General features: G+C 36.5%; 6 protein-coding genes across 7 annotated transcripts; 1 reads left to right on the top strand and 5 right to left on the bottom strand.

Annotated features, from left to right (window-relative positions):
• Positions 1–339: 339 nt before the first annotated feature.
• On the bottom strand, positions 340–1,565 carry LOC130726883 (pathogenesis-related protein STH-2-like). Its single transcript, XM_057578204.1, has 2 exons — positions 1,240–1,565; positions 340–974 (listed from the first exon to the last, which is right to left on the bottom strand). The coding sequence occupies exons 1-2, from the start codon at positions 1,421–1,423 to the stop codon at positions 676–678; spliced, it is 483 nt and encodes a 160-aa protein (XP_057434187.1). The 5' UTR covers positions 1,424–1,565; the 3' UTR covers positions 340–675.
• Positions 1,566–4,587: 3,022 nt separating this feature from the next.
• Positions 4,588–5,579, bottom strand: LOC130723713 (major allergen Pru ar 1-like). The gene is made up of 2 exons (XM_057574840.1): positions 5,119–5,579; positions 4,588–5,014 (listed from the first exon to the last, which is right to left on the bottom strand). The coding sequence occupies exons 1-2, from the start codon at positions 5,300–5,302 to the stop codon at positions 4,716–4,718; spliced, it is 483 nt and encodes a 160-aa protein (XP_057430823.1). The 5' UTR covers positions 5,303–5,579; the 3' UTR covers positions 4,588–4,715.
• Positions 5,580–6,627: 1,048 nt separating this feature from the next.
• Positions 6,628–7,405, bottom strand: LOC130726174 (major strawberry allergen Fra a 1.07-like). Its single transcript, XM_057577402.1, has 2 exons — positions 7,222–7,405; positions 6,628–7,090 (listed from the first exon to the last, which is right to left on the bottom strand). The coding sequence occupies exons 1-2, from the start codon at positions 7,403–7,405 to the stop codon at positions 6,795–6,797; spliced, it is 480 nt and encodes a 159-aa protein (XP_057433385.1). The 3' UTR covers positions 6,628–6,794.
• A 154-nt stretch (positions 7,406–7,559) lies between these two features.
• Positions 7,560–8,911, bottom strand: LOC130726176 (uncharacterized). 2 transcript variants are annotated; one of them, XM_057577404.1, is made up of 2 exons: positions 8,310–8,911; positions 7,560–7,673 (listed from the first exon to the last, which is right to left on the bottom strand). In XM_057577404.1, the coding sequence occupies exon 1, from the start codon at positions 8,630–8,632 to the stop codon at positions 8,339–8,341; it is 294 nt and encodes a 97-aa protein (XP_057433387.1). In that variant the 5' UTR covers positions 8,633–8,911; the 3' UTR covers positions 7,560–7,673; positions 8,310–8,338. The 2 variants fall into 2 exon arrangements, with proteins under 2 accessions (XP_057433387.1, XP_057433386.1); XM_057577403.1 differs by lacking the exon at positions 7,560–7,673 and adding an exon at positions 7,775–7,915 and having other exon boundaries at positions 8,310–8,904.
• A 2,736-nt stretch (positions 8,912–11,647) lies between these two features.
• On the top strand, positions 11,648–14,795 carry LOC130723228 (uncharacterized). The gene is made up of 7 exons (XM_057574198.1): positions 11,648–11,981; positions 12,154–12,202; positions 12,288–12,534; positions 13,181–13,333; positions 13,538–13,643; positions 13,765–13,879; positions 14,429–14,795. Exons 2-7 carry the CDS (start codon positions 12,155–12,157, stop codon positions 14,462–14,464), a joined length of 705 nt encoding a protein of 234 aa, XP_057430181.1. The 5' UTR covers positions 11,648–11,981; position 12,154; the 3' UTR covers positions 14,465–14,795.
• Positions 14,796–15,235: 440 nt separating this feature from the next.
• On the bottom strand, positions 15,236–17,846 carry LOC130723230 (major strawberry allergen Fra a 1.06-like). The gene is made up of 4 exons (XM_057574200.1): positions 17,731–17,846; positions 16,856–17,126; positions 16,004–16,316; positions 15,236–15,868 (listed from the first exon to the last, which is right to left on the bottom strand). Exons 3-4 carry the CDS (start codon positions 16,182–16,184, stop codon positions 15,579–15,581), a joined length of 471 nt encoding a protein of 156 aa, XP_057430183.1. The 5' UTR covers positions 16,185–16,316; positions 16,856–17,126; positions 17,731–17,846; the 3' UTR covers positions 15,236–15,578.
• Between the last annotated feature and the right edge of the window lie 103 nt (positions 17,847–17,949).

Raw genomic sequence — 17,949 nt, forward strand, 5'->3', positions numbered from 1 at the left:
TTTGCTGGAAGGTCAGCTGAAGATTCACCTTAAAGTCAATATTCAATTCTTTAAACAAGTGAACTGCATAAAATAATTCTTATTACCATAAATTTTTCAGTGTATCACCCTCGGTCCCTTTTGGATCGAAACGTGGTGCACCTCTACAGAAAGTGAGAAAGAAGTGACAAGATCTCAAATTTTTCTTTTTTAGGTCAAGAACAAGATCTGAACTTTATCATGAGGAATATTTTTACAAGCTGGCTTTGCATGCATTTGGGTGGCCATGCTTTTATATGATTTTTATTGCAAGGTATCTAAAATCCAAAAGAACAAAAGAATGAAAAATGAAATCTCAAATGCAGACAAAGTTATCAACTTATCATTGGTGGTCCACACTTCAATGTCCAAACCAGCTGTGAAGCATAACAAAATTATATTAAGCATGGCTTCACTCTCCAATACAGCTATGAATCTCCAACTCTTACTTATACAATATACAAGAGTACAAATATTTTAGCAAACCACATAAAGTATATATGTCCTTGAAGGCTAAGGACTTATTAATGAATTCAATACTTTTTACATTCCAAGTGCCCCTGAATTTGGGGTCACACTGTTATTCAAAAATTGAATAAAATTTGTATTTCATCTTTAATAAAAAAATCAGCACACTTGACAAAAACAAATGAATAATTAAGCATAGACTTGTGGATTCTCCAGCAGGTACTTTTCCACAACTTTACAGATTCCAATGGAGCTTTCATTTCCTTCCTTTATCTCTTCCTCTCTGACTTCATACCCCCCAATGGTATTGTATTTGCTTGTCATTTCACAGTGGGAACCTCCATCACTAGTGGCCTCAAACTTAACCTCATAAGCTATAGACTCAAGCTTGTCTCCCAATGGATCCCCTTCAATCATAGTGTAGTTGCACAGCAAGTTATTGTTATCAACCATCTCAATTCTGTGTTTCAAATATTTGAAGGGGGAGCCTGCATAAAAGAAACATCAAACATGTAACAAGTTATTGCAATTCTACGGCCCATGAACCATGTTTTTACAACTAACATTTAGTACATGCTATTTACAATATGTCCGTTATGTGCTAAAATTAATTTGCAGAGAAACCTTATTAACTTGTGAACCAAATTTTTCTTGGTCCACACTAAACAAAATCAAAAAGTTATTAAAGCAATATAGAGGAGGGAAAAAAAAAGAAGCTATTTAAGTTAAGGATGTCAGTTTTTTTTTGCTAACCTTCAGCAAAGTTAATTTGCTCAATGCTTCCAGCTTCTCCATTTCCTTGGATTAAGGTGACATCTTTTATAAACTGTGGCAAGAGCTTTGGAAGCAAAGCTCTGGAGTCTGTGATCAAGGCCTTAAACATGCGTGATGGAGCAACAGGGGTGGAAAAATCATGTGTGAAAGTTGTGACACCCATGTTATGAGTTGTGTATAGATTGCAGAAATGATCACCAAAAATCAAGGTTATTGCAAGTGTTGTTGGATATCCTGAGTTGTGTTGCAGAAATGATCGAGCACTTTATTATTTTATAGCTATGTCCTATGAAGTAGGTTTCGTAGGAATGACCCCTTTTGATATAAACTGAAAATTTGATTATTGCGGCTAGAAGAAATGAACATTTCTTTGGTAGTTAAGGATTGGAATTTTTTATTTGAAGACTTTCAATGTTAGTGGCTGATTAGGGTGTTATTTATTTCATAATTCAACATAATAGTATTAATCAAACTTGTACAAAAACATGGGCGGCTATTGGTATAATCAGGTCATTGCCAACATTTGAACCAGTCATTATGTCATTTAATGATCCAATACATCATGTAACATAACACGAAACGGCTAAAAGCCCAATTGCAATCTTAAAGTTAAACCTATCAAAAGCCTAAGATAACAGAGATCAAAACATCTTTTCTTTAACACTAATTCTGGTTTCACCTAGCGTCAAACTGACCCACCGTGGTGCAGTTGAATTCTGAGCGTTGGATTGAGGTTTAAATGATCCAATGGTTGGCCTTTGTTACCTGTTAATGGATATAGGAGGATTTTGGAAACTAAAAAATTATTTGCAATCAGAGACATAAGAAAGTGAAAAGCTTGATCTGGTTCAGTTCCCTTTCCCATTCTTTCAGATCATTCCATGGTATCGTTCCATTACGGTCCTCTGTAATCCGTAATCTCCTCCGAAATTCGTCATCGGTGTCAGTGGTCGTAGTTCACCGGCGGTAACGTTCGGCGTCGGTCGCGACGCTCCCTTTAGCAAACGTCACGAACCCTAAACGGGTTTTCCTTCGATAAAAGGGTTGTTCTTCTGTGACAACCTCTGAGCTTAATTCCAACCATCGCGAATTCATTCCAACCTGCTGAAAATGGAGGCATTCAGTCGGAACCATAGCCAGGAGCATGCGCATTGTTGACTCATGTGAAGGGACTCTCGATGGAGGTACTGTTCAAGATGGGTTCAAAATATAGCCTCAAATTATGATTAGAATCTGTTCAAATTATAGCCTGAAATTATTGGGGAAATTATGTTGTGGGTTTTTCATTCAATTGGCAATTGAATTGTGTGGTATTCATGCGTGGCATTTAGATGTTTAGATGTTTCATGACAGTTCTTTTGTATTGAGAGTTCACATTAACACATTAAACATATATCTTGTTGTGGAATGTTGTAACGGGGAGCCTTGCCTTTTAACTGTGAGGCAATTGATGGGTGAATAGGCATGAGCAATTTTATATACATGACAAGGTTGATGCTATGGAGTTGAATGTTAATTGCAGTAGATGATAGGCTTAGATGATATCCTGAGAAAGCAGACATTTATTTGCTTAATTTGAGAGTGATAAATATGATCTGATATGTGAGTAAAAAAATTGTGTAGCGGTATGTGAATGTCGTTTCCTGACAACACCCCTCTGTGAACAAAATTGGAGGAGCTGATTAAGTCATGGTTTGTTGCCATGAATGCTTATTTATGCAGATATTGTTAGTTTCTGATATTTGCCACTGATATTGGACCCTGATATTGTTACTTGTTGTTGATTTAGAAGGCACTAAAAATGTTTTTGATTCATCACAATCTCCATCGAAGACAGAGCTAAGCTGATTACATACCCAGATCTATCCTTCAACGCAATTACAGGGTTCCTCCTCCACTTCGACGGACGCACCAGCAACGCCACCCACGGTGTTACTCGACGACGAAAACTCCAATAACGCCGTCTTTCACCGTCGACACAAACGCAGAACGATCGACCTGGGCCGCGATGTCCAACAAACACCTCAACGATCGACCTGGGTTTTCCTCAGAGCTCACAGGTTTTTTCACATGTTGGAAACTTGTTTGATTATTTTATTTCCATACAGGTTCTCAACTCTTATATGCGTACACTCTCAGACAGATATGGAGGGACTGAACTGCAATTTTTATGATTTATTACTGGTCAACCCACTATGTCCACCTATAATAACAGGTAAAGTCAAAGTGAACCATGGTGGGCCACTTTCAAACTGACCCACCCTAGGCGCAGCCACTAATTCTAGGTTGTGTGCTGGACGGTGAGTTTAGCCTCAGAGTTTTGAGAGAACATGTTCCACTTCCAATGGAACAAAAGTACACAACTGGACCATTGATTAACCTATCATGAGCACAAAATTTAAGTTTGTCTGTGTGTAATTATTATGAGTCAGACACACAAAAAATGACAGATATACTCAAAACTGCAAGCACTTTGCAGACTACGGGATCTGGCACATGATGCTAGCAGTTAGCTATACATATAAAGAATAGTCCCTGAATCTTTGATTACATATGGAAGACTTGTGTGGCTAGAAAAAGGAAAGACACAATAAGGAATAGCTGCCATTCTACTTTATCCACTTTAATTGAGATAAAATCATATCTTCCTGACAGATAAAAATGGAGAAATCATTTTACTGTATGAGTTGAAACAATTATTGAGTTGACTGATATGAAGTTTGGTAAAACAAATGCACATAGCAACTCCTTAGGTTCCCTTAAAATTCAATTCAAAAATATCACATTTGTTTTGACTTGACTATGAGGGCTTGAATTATATTAAAAATAATATCAACTTGAAATCTATATTTTTTGTTGTCGGCATCAATATGAACATTTGCTTTTGAATTTTTCAGCAGGCAGGGCTAACAGGCTGAACTTTTCAAAATAGATTTTTTTTAAAAAAATTTGTGTCTATATCTCTTTATATATATTTTCATAGAATTCACTGATTAAATATGTATGAGGAGAGAAATAGACACATACTTTAACATAATCATGTCATGATATGGTTGGATCCAAATCCAATTTGACCCACATTTTTTCACTCTTGTTATGTGGAATAGACTAGCTGATGCATAAACCACGCGGATAGTTATGAAAACAAATGGTACTGCCTTGATTTTAGTAGAGATACACATTACTTTGACTGCATCCTCACCTCATTTTTTTCATGGTAGTAATATCAATTACTTAACCCTTTTCAACACAAATTTCAGTCCTTACAGGGCAACACCTCAGCTCACACAATCAGAACATTAAGCTGGAAGTCAGAATAAGTCTCCCTTGGTACAGAAAAATTCAAAACCACTGCAAAACACAGGTGTACTAATTATTTGAGGAACCTAAATTTCAGACATTCCATACCCTTATTATCAAACATAATCCAACCATCAAACAGACTAGTTAATGATTCAAGCATACACATCAGGGTTCCCCAAAAGATAGGTTTCCACAACTTTGTAAATGCCAAAAACCTTCTCCTTGCTAGCCTTAATTTCCTCTTCTTTGATCTCAACATCACCTTTAAGATAATACTTGTTTGTTACCTTGCTTATGCTACCACCAACAGGTGCTGCCTCAAACTTAGTCTCGTGAGCAATGGATGTGAACTTGTCCTTCAATGTTTCACCTTCAATCAATGTGTAATTGTAGGTAAACGTGTCCTCATTTATCTCATCAACTCTGTTCACAAGAGTTTTCACTTGGCTACCTGCAAGAAAAGCAAGCTATGTTAAAACACCAAACACACTATTTTACTTAAAATGTGATGCTAAGTGTAAATTTTGCTGAAGTTTGTGGTAGAAAGCTATGTGCCTTCGATAAAGTTAACTTGAAAGATGCTTCCAGCCCCGCCATCACCCTGTATGAATTCAATACTTTTCACAGCCTGTGGCAGAAGCTTTGGAATGAGATTGTGAGCATCAATGGCCAAGGCCTTGAACAACCTTGCTGGAGAGACTGGAGATTGATACTCATCTGTGTCACTGTAAACACCCATGCTAGAATGTGATATTAGGTAATCACTGCTAAAGAACTAAAAGTGCTTAATGAACATATGGTAAGAAGGAGATTCTGAGACACTGTTATTTGTAATGTCCAAGTGCTGGTGCAGACCCCTTTATTTGCTTTTCTTTGTCCTGAGGTGCTGGTCTAAATTGCATGAGATCAAGAAAGAAATTCCAAAGGAGGACGATGTTTTCGAGATTTCATTTATCAAATTGAAAAATTGTAAGTTCGGCAAAAGTATGAAGCTGTTTCTTTACTACTGAGGTTATAGGATTCAGTGACCTTGTAGATTTGAACAAATGCAAACAAGAGAGTTTATGTTATTGTTTTTTTCTGAATCTGGATTGGTGTTGTCTCTCTTTCTTCGGTGGTGGTGCACCACCTCGAAAGGTTCTTCCGGCATAGTGCAGCTGCGCTGACACTGTGGTGGAAGTACTTGTAAAGGCACTCCGACACTCAAATTAGTGAATGAGCATAGTGAGAGAATCCCAAAGTTGTAAAAGAACTTAGAGAGCAAAAATGAGCAATGCATATGTCAATGAACAACCAAACTTGTATTTAAAAACATGGTGATCGTTATATTTGTGATTATGTGTCTCTTTGAAGTCTTAGTGAAGGATTTTCGAGAAAATGATTATTTTTAGATAGACGAGATGTTCCTTGTCTCAGTCATCTCAACAAACTAACCTGATATTCACTTAGTTGTGAGACCTTTGAATTAGTAAAGATGCGATTAGGCCTTCTAGCCATATAGGCCAGCCGGAAGAGTTATGAAATTTTCTAGAAAACTGTTTGGGAATTTTGTGCTCCTCACTAAAGTATATCCTATGATTCTCCTTTCAGGACAAAATTCTGTTTCATATCATATTATTGATCAGTGTTGTTTTGCCACATGCCACTACATGAGGCAACAATGTATAAATGAATATTCTTTAACGATCCTTGGCAGTTTTTTTAGTTCTTGCATAGACGAAATCAGAACTAGTTTTAACAAATATTATTTATCGAGTTCATAATAGACCATTGCTCTACTCAATCAGCTGCTTTTAAAATTGCACAAGGACTTTGAGACATAGGAAAGTAGGTAACTGTCCAAGTCTGTCAAATCAAATGTTAACTACCTGAGGATGGATGATGACTTCTCTCATGAGGGCTTGTATTCATCTTGAAGAACCAAATAAAAATGCAATCTAAAACTTGGTTTAATTATTTGTGCAACACTCGTAGTGTGATTACTTGTATTAGAAGATCTTTTGTCTAGTGGAGTATTGATTGCTGTCTATGGTTTTAGAAATAAGCTCTATTATTAACACAAAGTAAACTAAAGGCCATATGATATAACTTAAACATAGTAACTCATACATATAATTTTATTATTAGCCAAATGATATTTGGCTTCAAAGTAAACTAAAGGCCATACTGAAAGTACATCATCATAATATAATTGTAAATGTAATAAAGCAAAGGTGCCTTATAAGATCACTTCAAGCATAAGCATCTGGGTTTGCGACAAGGTAGGCGTCCACTACCTTGAGCACACCCAAGGCTTCTTCCCTAGCAGCCTTGAAATCCTCTTCTTTGATAGCAGCACCTGGTTTGGGATGATACTTCGTAACATTCTTGACCTTGCTACCTCCCTCTGCAGTAGGTTCAATCTTGATCTCATGCGAAATCGTCTCGATCTTTTCTGGGATATCTCCCTCGATCACTTTGTAGCTATATGTGAAGTTCTCTTTGTCTAATGCATCAATTTTGTGCTTCAAGTGTTTAATGTCAGCACCTGCATTGAAGGCAGAACAATTGCTTTATTAACCATTCATTTCTGTTTGAAAACTACCAGGAGATCCTAATAAATTAATAATAATCATAATAAGTAAAAAACTAAAGTAAGATGTTGCAGTTGAAACTAGCCTTGAGCAACGGTTATCTCCTGAATGCTTCCAGGGCCGCCATTGCCTTCAACCAGTTGAATATTCTTAATGGCCTGAGGTATCAGCTTGGGGAGAAGGTTCGGAGCGTCAAGGATCAAAGCCTTGAACAACCTCCCTGCCTGGACAGTGCTGGCGAACTCCTCAGTGAATGTGAGAGCATCCATGTTCCTTAAATCGAAAAATGCGATAAAAAGTTGAAGTAAGGAAGATATAGAGAGAACTTGGAACTTGGTGGTGTGAGATAGCAGAGTTGCATGATCATATATTTATAGCTCAAGAGCAAAGGCCATTAATTGATGTTGCATCAAATCTGAAAATATTTCTTCAACTACCCGATTGCCAAAACTATGAAAATGGACCGTCCTTGTGTGCCTCATTAATTCCAATGAACTCCTTCACATCAAGCCAACCGACATAGCATAGCAAGGCAACCTGTGGTCCATAGTACTCAGGAATTTATGAAATGGGATCAAGAAGTCACACAAATAGTATGCTAATTAAATACAGTGTGTAGTTTGTAGTATCAAGGTCAAGCAAGCCATTCCCCTATGTTGATGAATTACTTGCATTTCTGTTTCCTTCTTAATGGGCACCGACGACTCGCCGCTATTTGTAGGAGAGCCGTACCTAAACTTAAATGAGGAGGTTGGATCTGTAAGTTCAAAATTCCTCACCTGCAATTCAATCCAACACCACCTATTGTTCTTAGCCACAAAAATCTTAGCCTTAACTAGGAAACAAATAGAAAGTTCAAGTATCCTAGTATTAGCAGAACAAATTACAGTGAACACTTGAAGTAATGTCAAAGTCAAGGTTGTCCTATTTAAGGGTGTGTTTAGATTTCAGTTGAGATCAACTCGAAAGCACTTTCAACCCAACGGAAGTTACAAATTCACATTCGCACATTGGAATTTGTGTTTTCAGTTAAAACTGTCTTGGATAGCGTGTGTGAAGTGAAAACCAAACACACACTTAATGGCCGAAACATTTGGTTTTTGTTGTAGTTGTCAATCATATGCATGTTCTATAGGAAATTGAAAATAAAATGAAAAATATTTGGAAACTTACAACAGAAAGTTTATTGTGAAGGATAGGGGCTATGAGTTGTTGTTGTTGGGGGGAGAGGGGAGAGAAGAGAGGCAGAGGGAGAGAGAGAGCTGAGCTTGTTGGCATTGATGGCGCTTGAGGGAGGTGCCGGTGCTGGAGCAAAGGGTGCGCACAGCTTCGATTTCGTGAGGGCAGGCTAGAGAGACGAGGCACATGGCGAGGGCGTGGTTGATGTGGCGGCACGCGGAGTCGCGAGCGAGGCCGGAGGGGATACGACGGTGGCAGTCCTCTAGCGCCCGCTGCAGAGTGTCGCATTTGTCTTGGTGTCCCCTTGTTGTTGACATCGTCTGATTCCGCTGCAGATAATTGGCGTCGCGTCGGAAGAGGAATCGAGGGAGGTGGCTGCCTGCTGAGCCAGATTTGTCTTTGCCGGTTGTCTGTTGGGCCGTGGGCCTTGTTAGGAGGCTATTGTGTCTGTCACCAATGTTCTGAAAACCGGACCGGCCATCGAACCGGTCGAGGCACTGGTTTAAGGTTTAAAGGTCGAACCGGGGTTGAACCGAGGTCGAACCTTAAAAGTAAATATTAATTAAATATACCTACTTATATATAAATTTCAAAAATTACATAATATTATTGAAAGAGAGCATTATTTTAAAATACATATTTTAATTACATATATAAACAGTAAGTAGTGTAGCATTGTTAGTTTCAAAAAAAAAAGTAGTGTGGCATTGTTAAAAAAAAAAGTAGTGTAACATTAATTTTAACTTTTTAGAAAATATTATAACTTTTTTAAAAAATGATACGGTTATTTTGAAGAGTTTTGAAATACATATATACGAATATGAATATATATAAGAAAGTAAATTAAAGGTTAAAGTTTGAAGCCCATTAAGCAAAAGGAGATGTTGGAGCCCACTTAAATCTTTAAATAAAAAAGCCATCTTCTATCAAACCCTATAATTTTTTTGCTGTTGGTTCCTTGGCCGTCAACCATTGCACACTACCATCTCTTTCTCTCTTTACTGGTTCATCATCTTCTATCATATACTCCACATGACCACATCATCGATTCTGATTTATTTCTTTGTACAAGTGAGATCGTTCTTCAAATGGAGCATCAGATCTAACACCACCCCCACCATGTTAGTTCATCAAATTAGGATTCTAGCAATGGTGCAAGATGAACGTGGAACTGTGGAAGATACACTTTCAGCAACTTTGAGCCACCAAACTTCAAACTCTGCATTTCTATTTTCTACTTTTTTGGTTTTTTTTTCGAAAATCATAATCTAAACGACGTCGTTTGGGGCTGAAACAAGTAGGTTGTGCCAAATTTACTCCAAAACGACGTAGTTTTAGCAACTTTAACAGAACCGAAAAAACCGACCAACCCGCGGTTTTTACCGGTTCGGCCAGTTTTCACGGTTCATTTACGGTTCTCTGCACAGTCGGTTTTAGAGGTGTTCCGGACCGGTACTGGGTCCGGTTCCCGGTCGAACCGGTTGGACCGGCCGGTCCGGTCCGGTTTTCAGAACATTGTCTGTGACTGATTATCCCTATGAGCATCCCCATTCTTTAAATGCATTTTTATTGAATATAAACAAATGTTAATAGGGTTAGAGTAAAGTACACTCTCCCCCCTCAAGGTTTGTTAGAATTACACTCCACCCTATTCTTATCTAAAATCTACACTCCACCCCATTTTATATAGAGGCAAATTTAGTGACGAAAAATATTCTTCATTAATAATTAGTTATTATTTAATTTGTTAATCAATAATTTTAAAAAATATTTTTAATATATTCCAATAAATTTAAAATGGAAAACATCACAGTCCTCCCCATTCTCTCAATCGCGTTCTTCCTCCTTAAATTCACAATGTAAATTTTGCAATAGCACACTTGACCGGTTTACAAACCATATCTCGAACATAATGAAACATGCTTGTGTTTTCATATTTGATATTAATTCAATTTTAATCAAAATAATCTATTTATACCTCCAATTTTCAAAATTGGATTGTAGACCCAAAAAGTAACACAAATAGGTGAAGAAAATAGGGAAACAAAATTAAGAAATATGAAGTGGATCGGAGGTTATTAGAACCCAACGATGCGGTGGAACACCGTTTTTAACAAAATCCAACAACATCTTAAACCAACAGAGCGTTCACTCACAACTTAAAGAGGTGAAGTTCACAATAAGTAGTTGAACAAGTGGCTTTGAGGATGTGCGATTCACGTTCTGGGGTTCAAGTCGCAACAAAACTTTGAGGCATGGTGGTGCCATGGGGTTTCACATTCTGGGACGGTGGTCGCCATGTTAAAGAGAGCAAAGGCTTGGTGGTGACCGTTTGTGGTGAGAAATATGATTTGGAGATAGATGGGACGTGGACTTAACAGACAGAGTTGATAGTTTTTTTAAATTTAATTCAGTAAAATTATTTTTATAAATTAATGTATGATAGTGTATATGCATTAAATTTATTTAAATTTTCACTAATTAGTAATTATTTTTTATTAGTGACGAATTTGTTTTCGTCACTAAATTTTGCCTTTATAAAAAATGGGGTGGAGTGTAGATTTTAAAAAAAAATTGGGTGGAGTGTCATTCTTGCAAACCTTGAGAGGGGTGAGTGTATTTTACTCATAGGGTTAAGTAAAAATATTTAAGATTAAGGAGGACACAATTTTCCTGCACGTTTCCTCAAACTCCACATTAATTAATGAGTTTGTGATTTGTATTTTCATCCCCGACGTCTACAAAACAAACCCGCCACTGAACCTGCACCACTTTTAACAGGGCCGAGTTGGAGAAACTTAAACTTGCCCCGCCCTGTTTCCATGTATGACAATAATATTCTTTGGGAGTATAGTGTGTAACACTTTTTTGCATAACTCATATTAGACACCACGAGAATTTATTTGGTGTTTCTTCTCTTGTTTAGTTTGGTTTTGTTTTGGGCTTTCACTCTGTATTTACAAAAGTTATAAACAAACCAATTTGAAACATTAATTTTAATTTTAAGCAATATTTAAAATTTAAAGAATTTTTACTTGTTTTTACTTCTTGAATTCCCACTTGTATTATGATTACTAATGATAGAAAAATGAACTATCACATGATAATAGCTCTTGTGGATCACAAAACGCGTAGATCAACTGATACATAATTGTTCTAGTTTAAGTAGATGTATTAGGTTTGAGTTATTGTGGATGTAACTTTATTAAATACTTATTAAGAAGAACTTTACCCTCTATAATAGTTTTACTCAACTCGAAATTGCAGAGGAATTTGAAAAATAAAATCCCTTTTATATGTAGCTCGTTTAATATTTCCCTCCTTCTTTTTGGGTAAGCAATATTTCCCTCTCAAATAAGATAAAAACGGCGTCGTTGGAGAAAAAGAAGTGAAAACGATTGCGCGAGGGACCATCTCCGTCGTGAGTCCAGAAACACTGAACCCTAAACCAAAACAGGCACACTCCACCGTCGGCAGCCACCCCCTGAACGACGCAGTAACCGCCGGAAACCCATTTTCGTCTCCGTCGCGCAGCACATCCGACTCCGTTCGCATCTTGCGCTCGTTCCTCCACCACAGATTCCCAGGCCGCCGGCTCCTTCGCGGCCTAACTCCGACGAAGAAACCGTCACCATTCCACAACCCAATCGCACAGCACAGCCACAAGTACGTTCTGATTGTCCCCAATCAACTTGATCCTTCGATTATGATATGCATTGAATCTCATTGCTCAATAGTAATTACTTGCTTCTAAGTACTGAAACTTGGGTAGGAATAGGATTGAAATTTAACATGCAATTTATCGTCATGAGTTTGCTAATAATGCTAATGCTTGCAGAATGGCGAATAACGCAGAAGATTTCTCCCAATTTGGAATTTCAAAGGAGGTACATTCATTCATTGTTCCTTTATTCTCACTACATACTCTTCAAAAAATGCAAACGTTTTAGGACTTTGATTTGCTGTTTTTAGGAGAAGGATAAACTTGTTGGAGAAGTAATCCGCTACATGCTTTTCAAAACCCATCACAATTCCGGGTGCCCGATTAAGAGAGAAGAACTCACTCAGCTGGTCACAAAGAACTATCATCAGCGTAGCCTTCCGACTTTCGTTATCAATGAAGCTAAAGATAAGCTTTCCGTCGTTTTTGGCTATGAGATGAGAGAGCTTAAGAGGTCACTCCCGTCGTCCAAAACTCAGACACAGCTTTCGCAGCAAAGTGAGCATTTAAGTCATTTTCATATGAAGAAAAATATGAAACAATAATACAGGCTGGATTGATTGCATATATAGTTATTTTGTGTTTATGATTTAACATAGTTATGAATTTGGATTGTCATTATATTTTATCTAATGTTGTGAATTTGGATTGCAAATTTGGGTCTACTTCTAAGTTATGAATTGACTGAATGTATATTTCTGCCTACACTTATCATCATGCTACTCTAATTAATATTTTCAATCGGTTAATATGTTTTTTTTTATGATAGGCAAATGTTAGTTGTTAGTAAATGTTAGTAAATTAGTCCTCCTCAGGGTTCGAACCCTGGACCCTTCACCCTTAATCCCACCCAACCCTTATGTCCCTTGCTCGTACCACTTGAGCTATCCTTCGGGGACAATCGGTTAATATGTAAAACATCGTTTGAAGAACTGTGTCCTCATAGAACTTCCACCTAGCAATGGTTAGAAAGTAGAGAATACTCAGTTTTCTTTTAACTAGTTTTTAATCTTCAAATATGTTGTGCATATATACATTTATAGTACTTGTTCATATATGTCTGCAATTCTGCATCCCTTAGTATGTTTTAGTTTTTAGTTTCCATCTACATTCTTCTCTAAGTTATAATCTTGCATTCTTTCAGGTGTTGCTGAGGCCAAATCATATGTTCTCATAAGTCAACTTCCTCCTGATGTATATGAAAAATATGTAGTAGATGTGAATACTGCGCATCTGTCTGGATTCACGTTTGTCATAATTAGTATTGTATATCTTGCTGGTGGCAAAATTCCCGAAGGTATAATTGCAGTTTTGGTGTCTTAATGCTAAGATAATATATCTGTATGCTTATGCACCTGTTAAACTCAAGGAAGTCAATACTTCACTTTGAGGTCTCTAGATAAATGTAATGCATACAAGGTTCTGCTTTTTACAAGTTTCAATGGTAATTTGTAAGTTTTGCTTTAACATAATGGAACTCCTTCTGGTGAGTGTATTGCAGAAAGTCTGTGGAGCCAAATGAGGAGGATGGGTTTGAATGAAGATGATGTGAGTCATCCTGTCCTTGGAAACATTAAGCAAGCGTTGGAACTGCTTGTTCAGCAAAGGTGAGAATTGTTTAATGTGATGGATTTAAATTACAAGATTGAGTGCACTTTGAGGCACCTTAGTTTCCACCAAAAAGCAATGAACTAACGTGTGATTCCTAAATTCTCTTTTTCTTTGCAGGTATTTACAGAAGGACAAAGTTAGTGGTCCTGAAGGCAATACTATATTTTATGAACTCGCCGAGAGAGCTTCAGATGGACCCATCATTGACAAGGTCAAGGAATATATATCTCAGGTATTGTTTTGGAAAGTAGATTATATAAGTTTTAGGGTTACATCTTTGTTTTGCTTCTTAATTCATTTAACTCCATTCAATATTTGGCGATTAAGGTCTTATCTTTATGAACTTCTTCTGATGGAGGTATAGCATATTGTCAACAAATGTGTACTATTTATACTTATATTATTAAATTGTTGCTGAACTAGGAAGTCAACATTTAAAAAACAGTTGAAGCAAATAAAACACTTCATGCGGAGGAACGTTCTAATATGTAGCAATTATCATATGTTCTAGTTTCACCATACAAAGTTTTTAAAATTTTGTGGACGGTCTCCGATATAGCACTGCTGGGGTACCTACAAGTGAACAGAGAACATGTGATACATCACATATTCGATTAATTTAAAATAAAACCAAGGAAATATATATGATTAATTCATGTTTTAAATAGTGTTGGGATTATTAATTCTGATAATAACCATTACTCTAAAAAAGAAAATGCTGTCTTGTGTTGTTGATTTGCTTAGTCTTGGGTGCCTTTCTGAAACGATGGTTCTCTTGCAGATTGTATCGGACAATGTTCCAGTGGGTGCTGCCTAAGAGTTGCTAGCTCTTCGGTGTTTTGAAGAGAAAAATTTAGAGATACTAACGTGGCCCCATTGGCTGCTGAAGTCAAGCTGTACGCTCTGCAAGAATATTGATCCACATTTTGTCTTTTAGCGAATTCTGCTGACTGGATGTATGGATGTAAGTAATATGCTTTACACACTATGCTTTTTGCCCCTGATGAAAGAAAAAAATAGCCACGGCAGAAATTACTTATCATCGCATTTTGTAGGGTATTCGGTTCAAGATTTGCCTCTAACTGGTGTTATGTACTTTTGAGTTTGTCTCGTTTATATAATTAATGGTAGATCATTTTTAACGATAATTTTGTTATACAAGCTAGCTTCATAAACATGTTATAATTTGGTTGCAATAGTTCACGATTATTTTAACTTATATCCTTACTTAGAAATTGGGATTGATAGGAATGTTTATACTTTTATTTTACCATCTCTCAAGTGCTGTGGGTAAGTTGCATTGAAGACTCTTTTTGAAGTCTTCCTAAAACTAGCTGTCTGAAGTAAGAGTAACAGGTAAGTTGATGATTTATGTAGTTTAGTTACACTTTTATTACACTCAAATCAAATCAACCCAAGACTGCACTGTGAGTCCACTAATATTAATCGCCGTCCACAGAACTTTGATCTTCTGTTCTAGATGGATGTGATACAACTTATAATGGAACAACCGTTGAAAGTTGCTCCCAGAAGAGCAGAGAAAAACAGGGCAAACAAGCTACAAAACAGGATATGTAAACCATATTAACTCAAAACATGGGGAAACACTAGTAAGGAGATAACAAGTGTGTTTACACGAAATTTCCAATAAAAGTTCATTATTTTCTCCCTTTTCTTTCTCTGAATGTGTTACATTGTTGCATAGTTTGAGCTCCTTGTCAACTGTACACAGTAAAGGGGATGCAGAGAACTATATAAGAGAAATATTACTAATTTCATCTTTTTACATAGTAAGTGTATGCAAGCCATAATCCCACACCTATATCTCAAAATTCAAATCAAATCCAAATGTTCATAAAAACATGACAACAGAGACGACAAGAAGGACTCTTCCTCATAATTAACAACGGATCTGTGATAAGTTGTTTGTTTTAGTTGTAATCAGGATTAGCCAAAAGATAATCCTCAACAGCCTTAGTGGACCTATCAGAGATTTCCTTGATAGCCTTCAGAAACTCATCTGGAAGCTGCGCATCTCCTTTGGTATAGTATTTGGTTGTGCACTTAATAATGGAGCCTCCATCAGGACTTGCCATAGATTTGTACTCATAAGAGATCTTCTCCAATTGGTCTAATAAAGCTTTGCCTTCAATTATGGTATAGTGGTACACGTAGTTTTCTGGGTCAACCATATCTACCTTGTGCTTCACGGATCCCAAACCTAATCATATCATACATATACAAAATGAATAACTGCATTCTACTGGCACAAACTCAAACATATGCACCATGAATGAGTGAAAGCTTTAGTGTGTACAAACACATGTATGAACGTGTAGTTAAATAGTTGTTTTACCATCAGTTAAACTGAACTTCTTAATGGACCCTGGCCCTCCATCTCCTTCAATAATTTCAACACTCTCAACATTTGGTATGGCTTTTGGGAAGACATTGCTAAAATCCAGGACGATGGCTTTGTATAGTCTTGCAGGAGCAACAGCCGAAACACGCTCACTTCCAGTAGTGATAACACCCATGATTTTCTCACACGAGACAAAATATTGATAAGGAATCTGATATATGGTGAGTATGTTGCTTTGCACAGTGTGAATTTTTGGATTGTGGATATGGCATTTTATATAGGCGTCACAGGTTGCTAGGAGTAGGAGCTTCACTTACGCAATTCCGAAATATCATATTAATAAATGAAGTACAGTCAAATCAAATGCTTCGACTTTAGAAGGAACAAGATCCTTCTCGATGATGAATTGTCAAGTTGTTAAATGCTTTATTTATTGAATAATCAAATTTCATATAAAAAATTTGGTGTATAGTTTATTGCAGTTTTGTTTAGTTAATGTATGCTGATGTAGAATTGTTTGAGCAAATAATGAACTCTCACGCACACATGAACACATACCTATTGGGTTTTGATTTACACCCTACTGTCTCTTGTATTTTATTTCCACGCTTTCTCTTCACTTTTTTCTTTTTCCTATCAATTATTCATCATATTTTTTATTTCTATCTATTCCCACCTCCCTCTAGATGTGAGTGAAAAATAAAGTGTGAATCAAACTTTTTCGGTATGTTTTTCATGAGTAAATATTCATACACAAATAAGTATACAATTTTTTTTAAGGGTGAATGAGTTTTTTACACAATATTCTCCTAGTTTTCTGCATTATGAAGTTGAAAAAAACAATACCTGTTCACAGACTGCTACTAAATAAATAGCTGTCTTATTCAGCAGTTGGGGAGAGTCCAGATAGGTGAGTAGTTTAAGGGGGGCGTGGGCATTATGTGCTTGACGCCTTGACCTGAATTAAAATTATACATATCCAAAGTCTAACCAAATTTTTTTGCATTATTTAAAATAGGATACACATGGTACATCGATCCAATGACTCAATAGCAGCACATAGCTAGGAGAACCGCAGCTGATAACTTTTTGTCTTGCCATAGCATTATCTCAGCAACTACAAAAAGATCAAACCATGCATAATAAAAAGAACAACTTTTAGAAAGAAAAGTTCTTTTTCTTTTGATCTTTATGATTATGGGGTATTGTGAATAGGAATGCACCAAATGTTAGATGAACGCTTAGAAGGTTGTATTATGATACTTTTTGAAGGCGAGTTCTTTAGATTAGGGAAATTTAAAAGTAAAAGATTTGAAAATGGGAATATATTTTAACAAATTTATTTGTTATGTATATGTATTTGCTTTATTGACGAATGATTTTTTAATCAGTGATTGAAGTTTCTTAGAGAGTAAACTCATAATTCTAACACTTATATATGGCCCCAAATTAGTGTGTAACTTATCTCCATTTATAAAATAAATGATGAGTCCATATTTATGTTTGTGGGAATTTAAAATAAAACTTGAGGCATAAGAAATAAAGAATAAAAAAATCAACTTTAATATGCCACCTAGAATTGCATACACAAAAAGAAGTCTTGCGAATTTTTATTCTTTATTTATTGTCAAGAATCATGTAGGAAGAAAAAGGGAGATGCATAAGGTAAGATTTAAAGCACCAAAAAAAATAAGGTAAGATTTGAGCCTGGAAAATCTTACTCTTTCCACCGCCAAACATGCCATATGTAGTCTTTGGTGGTCAAATAAACTAGGCATGGCTATCAATACAATGACCAAAAGTGAAACTGTAATATTAGATGATCTCCTGAGCTAATTTGCTAGCATTGTTCGTGGCATGATTGTGAAGCCTATAAATGAATGGAAGATATTGTGGTTCTAAACTTTGTAACCAAGACACAAATTAACTCATTGTATGAA

This window comes from Lotus japonicus, chromosome 6 (genome assembly GCF_012489685.1).
Source record: "Lotus japonicus ecotype B-129 chromosome 6, LjGifu_v1.2".
Taxonomy (NCBI): domain Eukaryota; kingdom Viridiplantae; phylum Streptophyta; class Magnoliopsida; order Fabales; family Fabaceae; genus Lotus; species Lotus japonicus.

Coding starts and splice junctions, on each gene's coding strand:
- LOC130723228 (XM_057574198.1), top strand. CDS start 12,155: ATGGCGAATAACGCAGAAGATTTCTCCCAATTTGGAATTTCAAAGGAG. Junction 12,535..13,180: donor GACACAGCTTTCGCAGCAAA/GTGAGCATTTAA, acceptor GCATTCTTTCAG/GTGTTGCTGAGGCCAAATCA. Junction 13,334..13,537: donor TGGTGGCAAAATTCCCGAAG/GTATAATTGCAG, acceptor AGTGTATTGCAG/AAAGTCTGTGGAGCCAAATG.
- LOC130726174 (XM_057577402.1), bottom strand. CDS start 7,405: ATGGATGCTCTCACATTCACTGAGGAGTTCGCCAGCACTGTCCAGGCA. Junction 7,091..7,221: donor GGAGATAACCGTTGCTCAAG/GCTAGTTTCAAC, acceptor CCTTCAATGCAG/GTGCTGACATTAAACACTTG.
- LOC130726883 (XM_057578204.1), bottom strand. CDS start 1,423: ATGGGTGTCACAACTTTCACACATGATTTTTCCACCCCTGTTGCTCCA. Junction 975..1,239: donor GCAAATTAACTTTGCTGAAG/GTTAGCAAAAAA, acceptor TCTTTTATGCAG/GCTCCCCCTTCAAATATTTG.
- LOC130723230 (XM_057574200.1), bottom strand. CDS start 16,184: ATGGGTGTTATCACTACTGGAAGTGAGCGTGTTTCGGCTGTTGCTCCT. Junction 15,869..16,003: donor GAAGTTCAGTTTAACTGATG/GTAAAACAACTA, acceptor TGATATGATTAG/GTTTGGGATCCGTGAAGCAC.
- LOC130726176 (XM_057577404.1), bottom strand. CDS start 8,632: ATGTCAACAACAAGGGGACACCAAGACAAATGCGACACTCTGCAGCGG.
- LOC130723713 (XM_057574840.1), bottom strand. CDS start 5,302: ATGGGTGTTTACAGTGACACAGATGAGTATCAATCTCCAGTCTCTCCA. Junction 5,015..5,118: donor TCAAGTTAACTTTATCGAAG/GCACATAGCTTT, acceptor CTTTTCTTGCAG/GTAGCCAAGTGAAAACTCTT.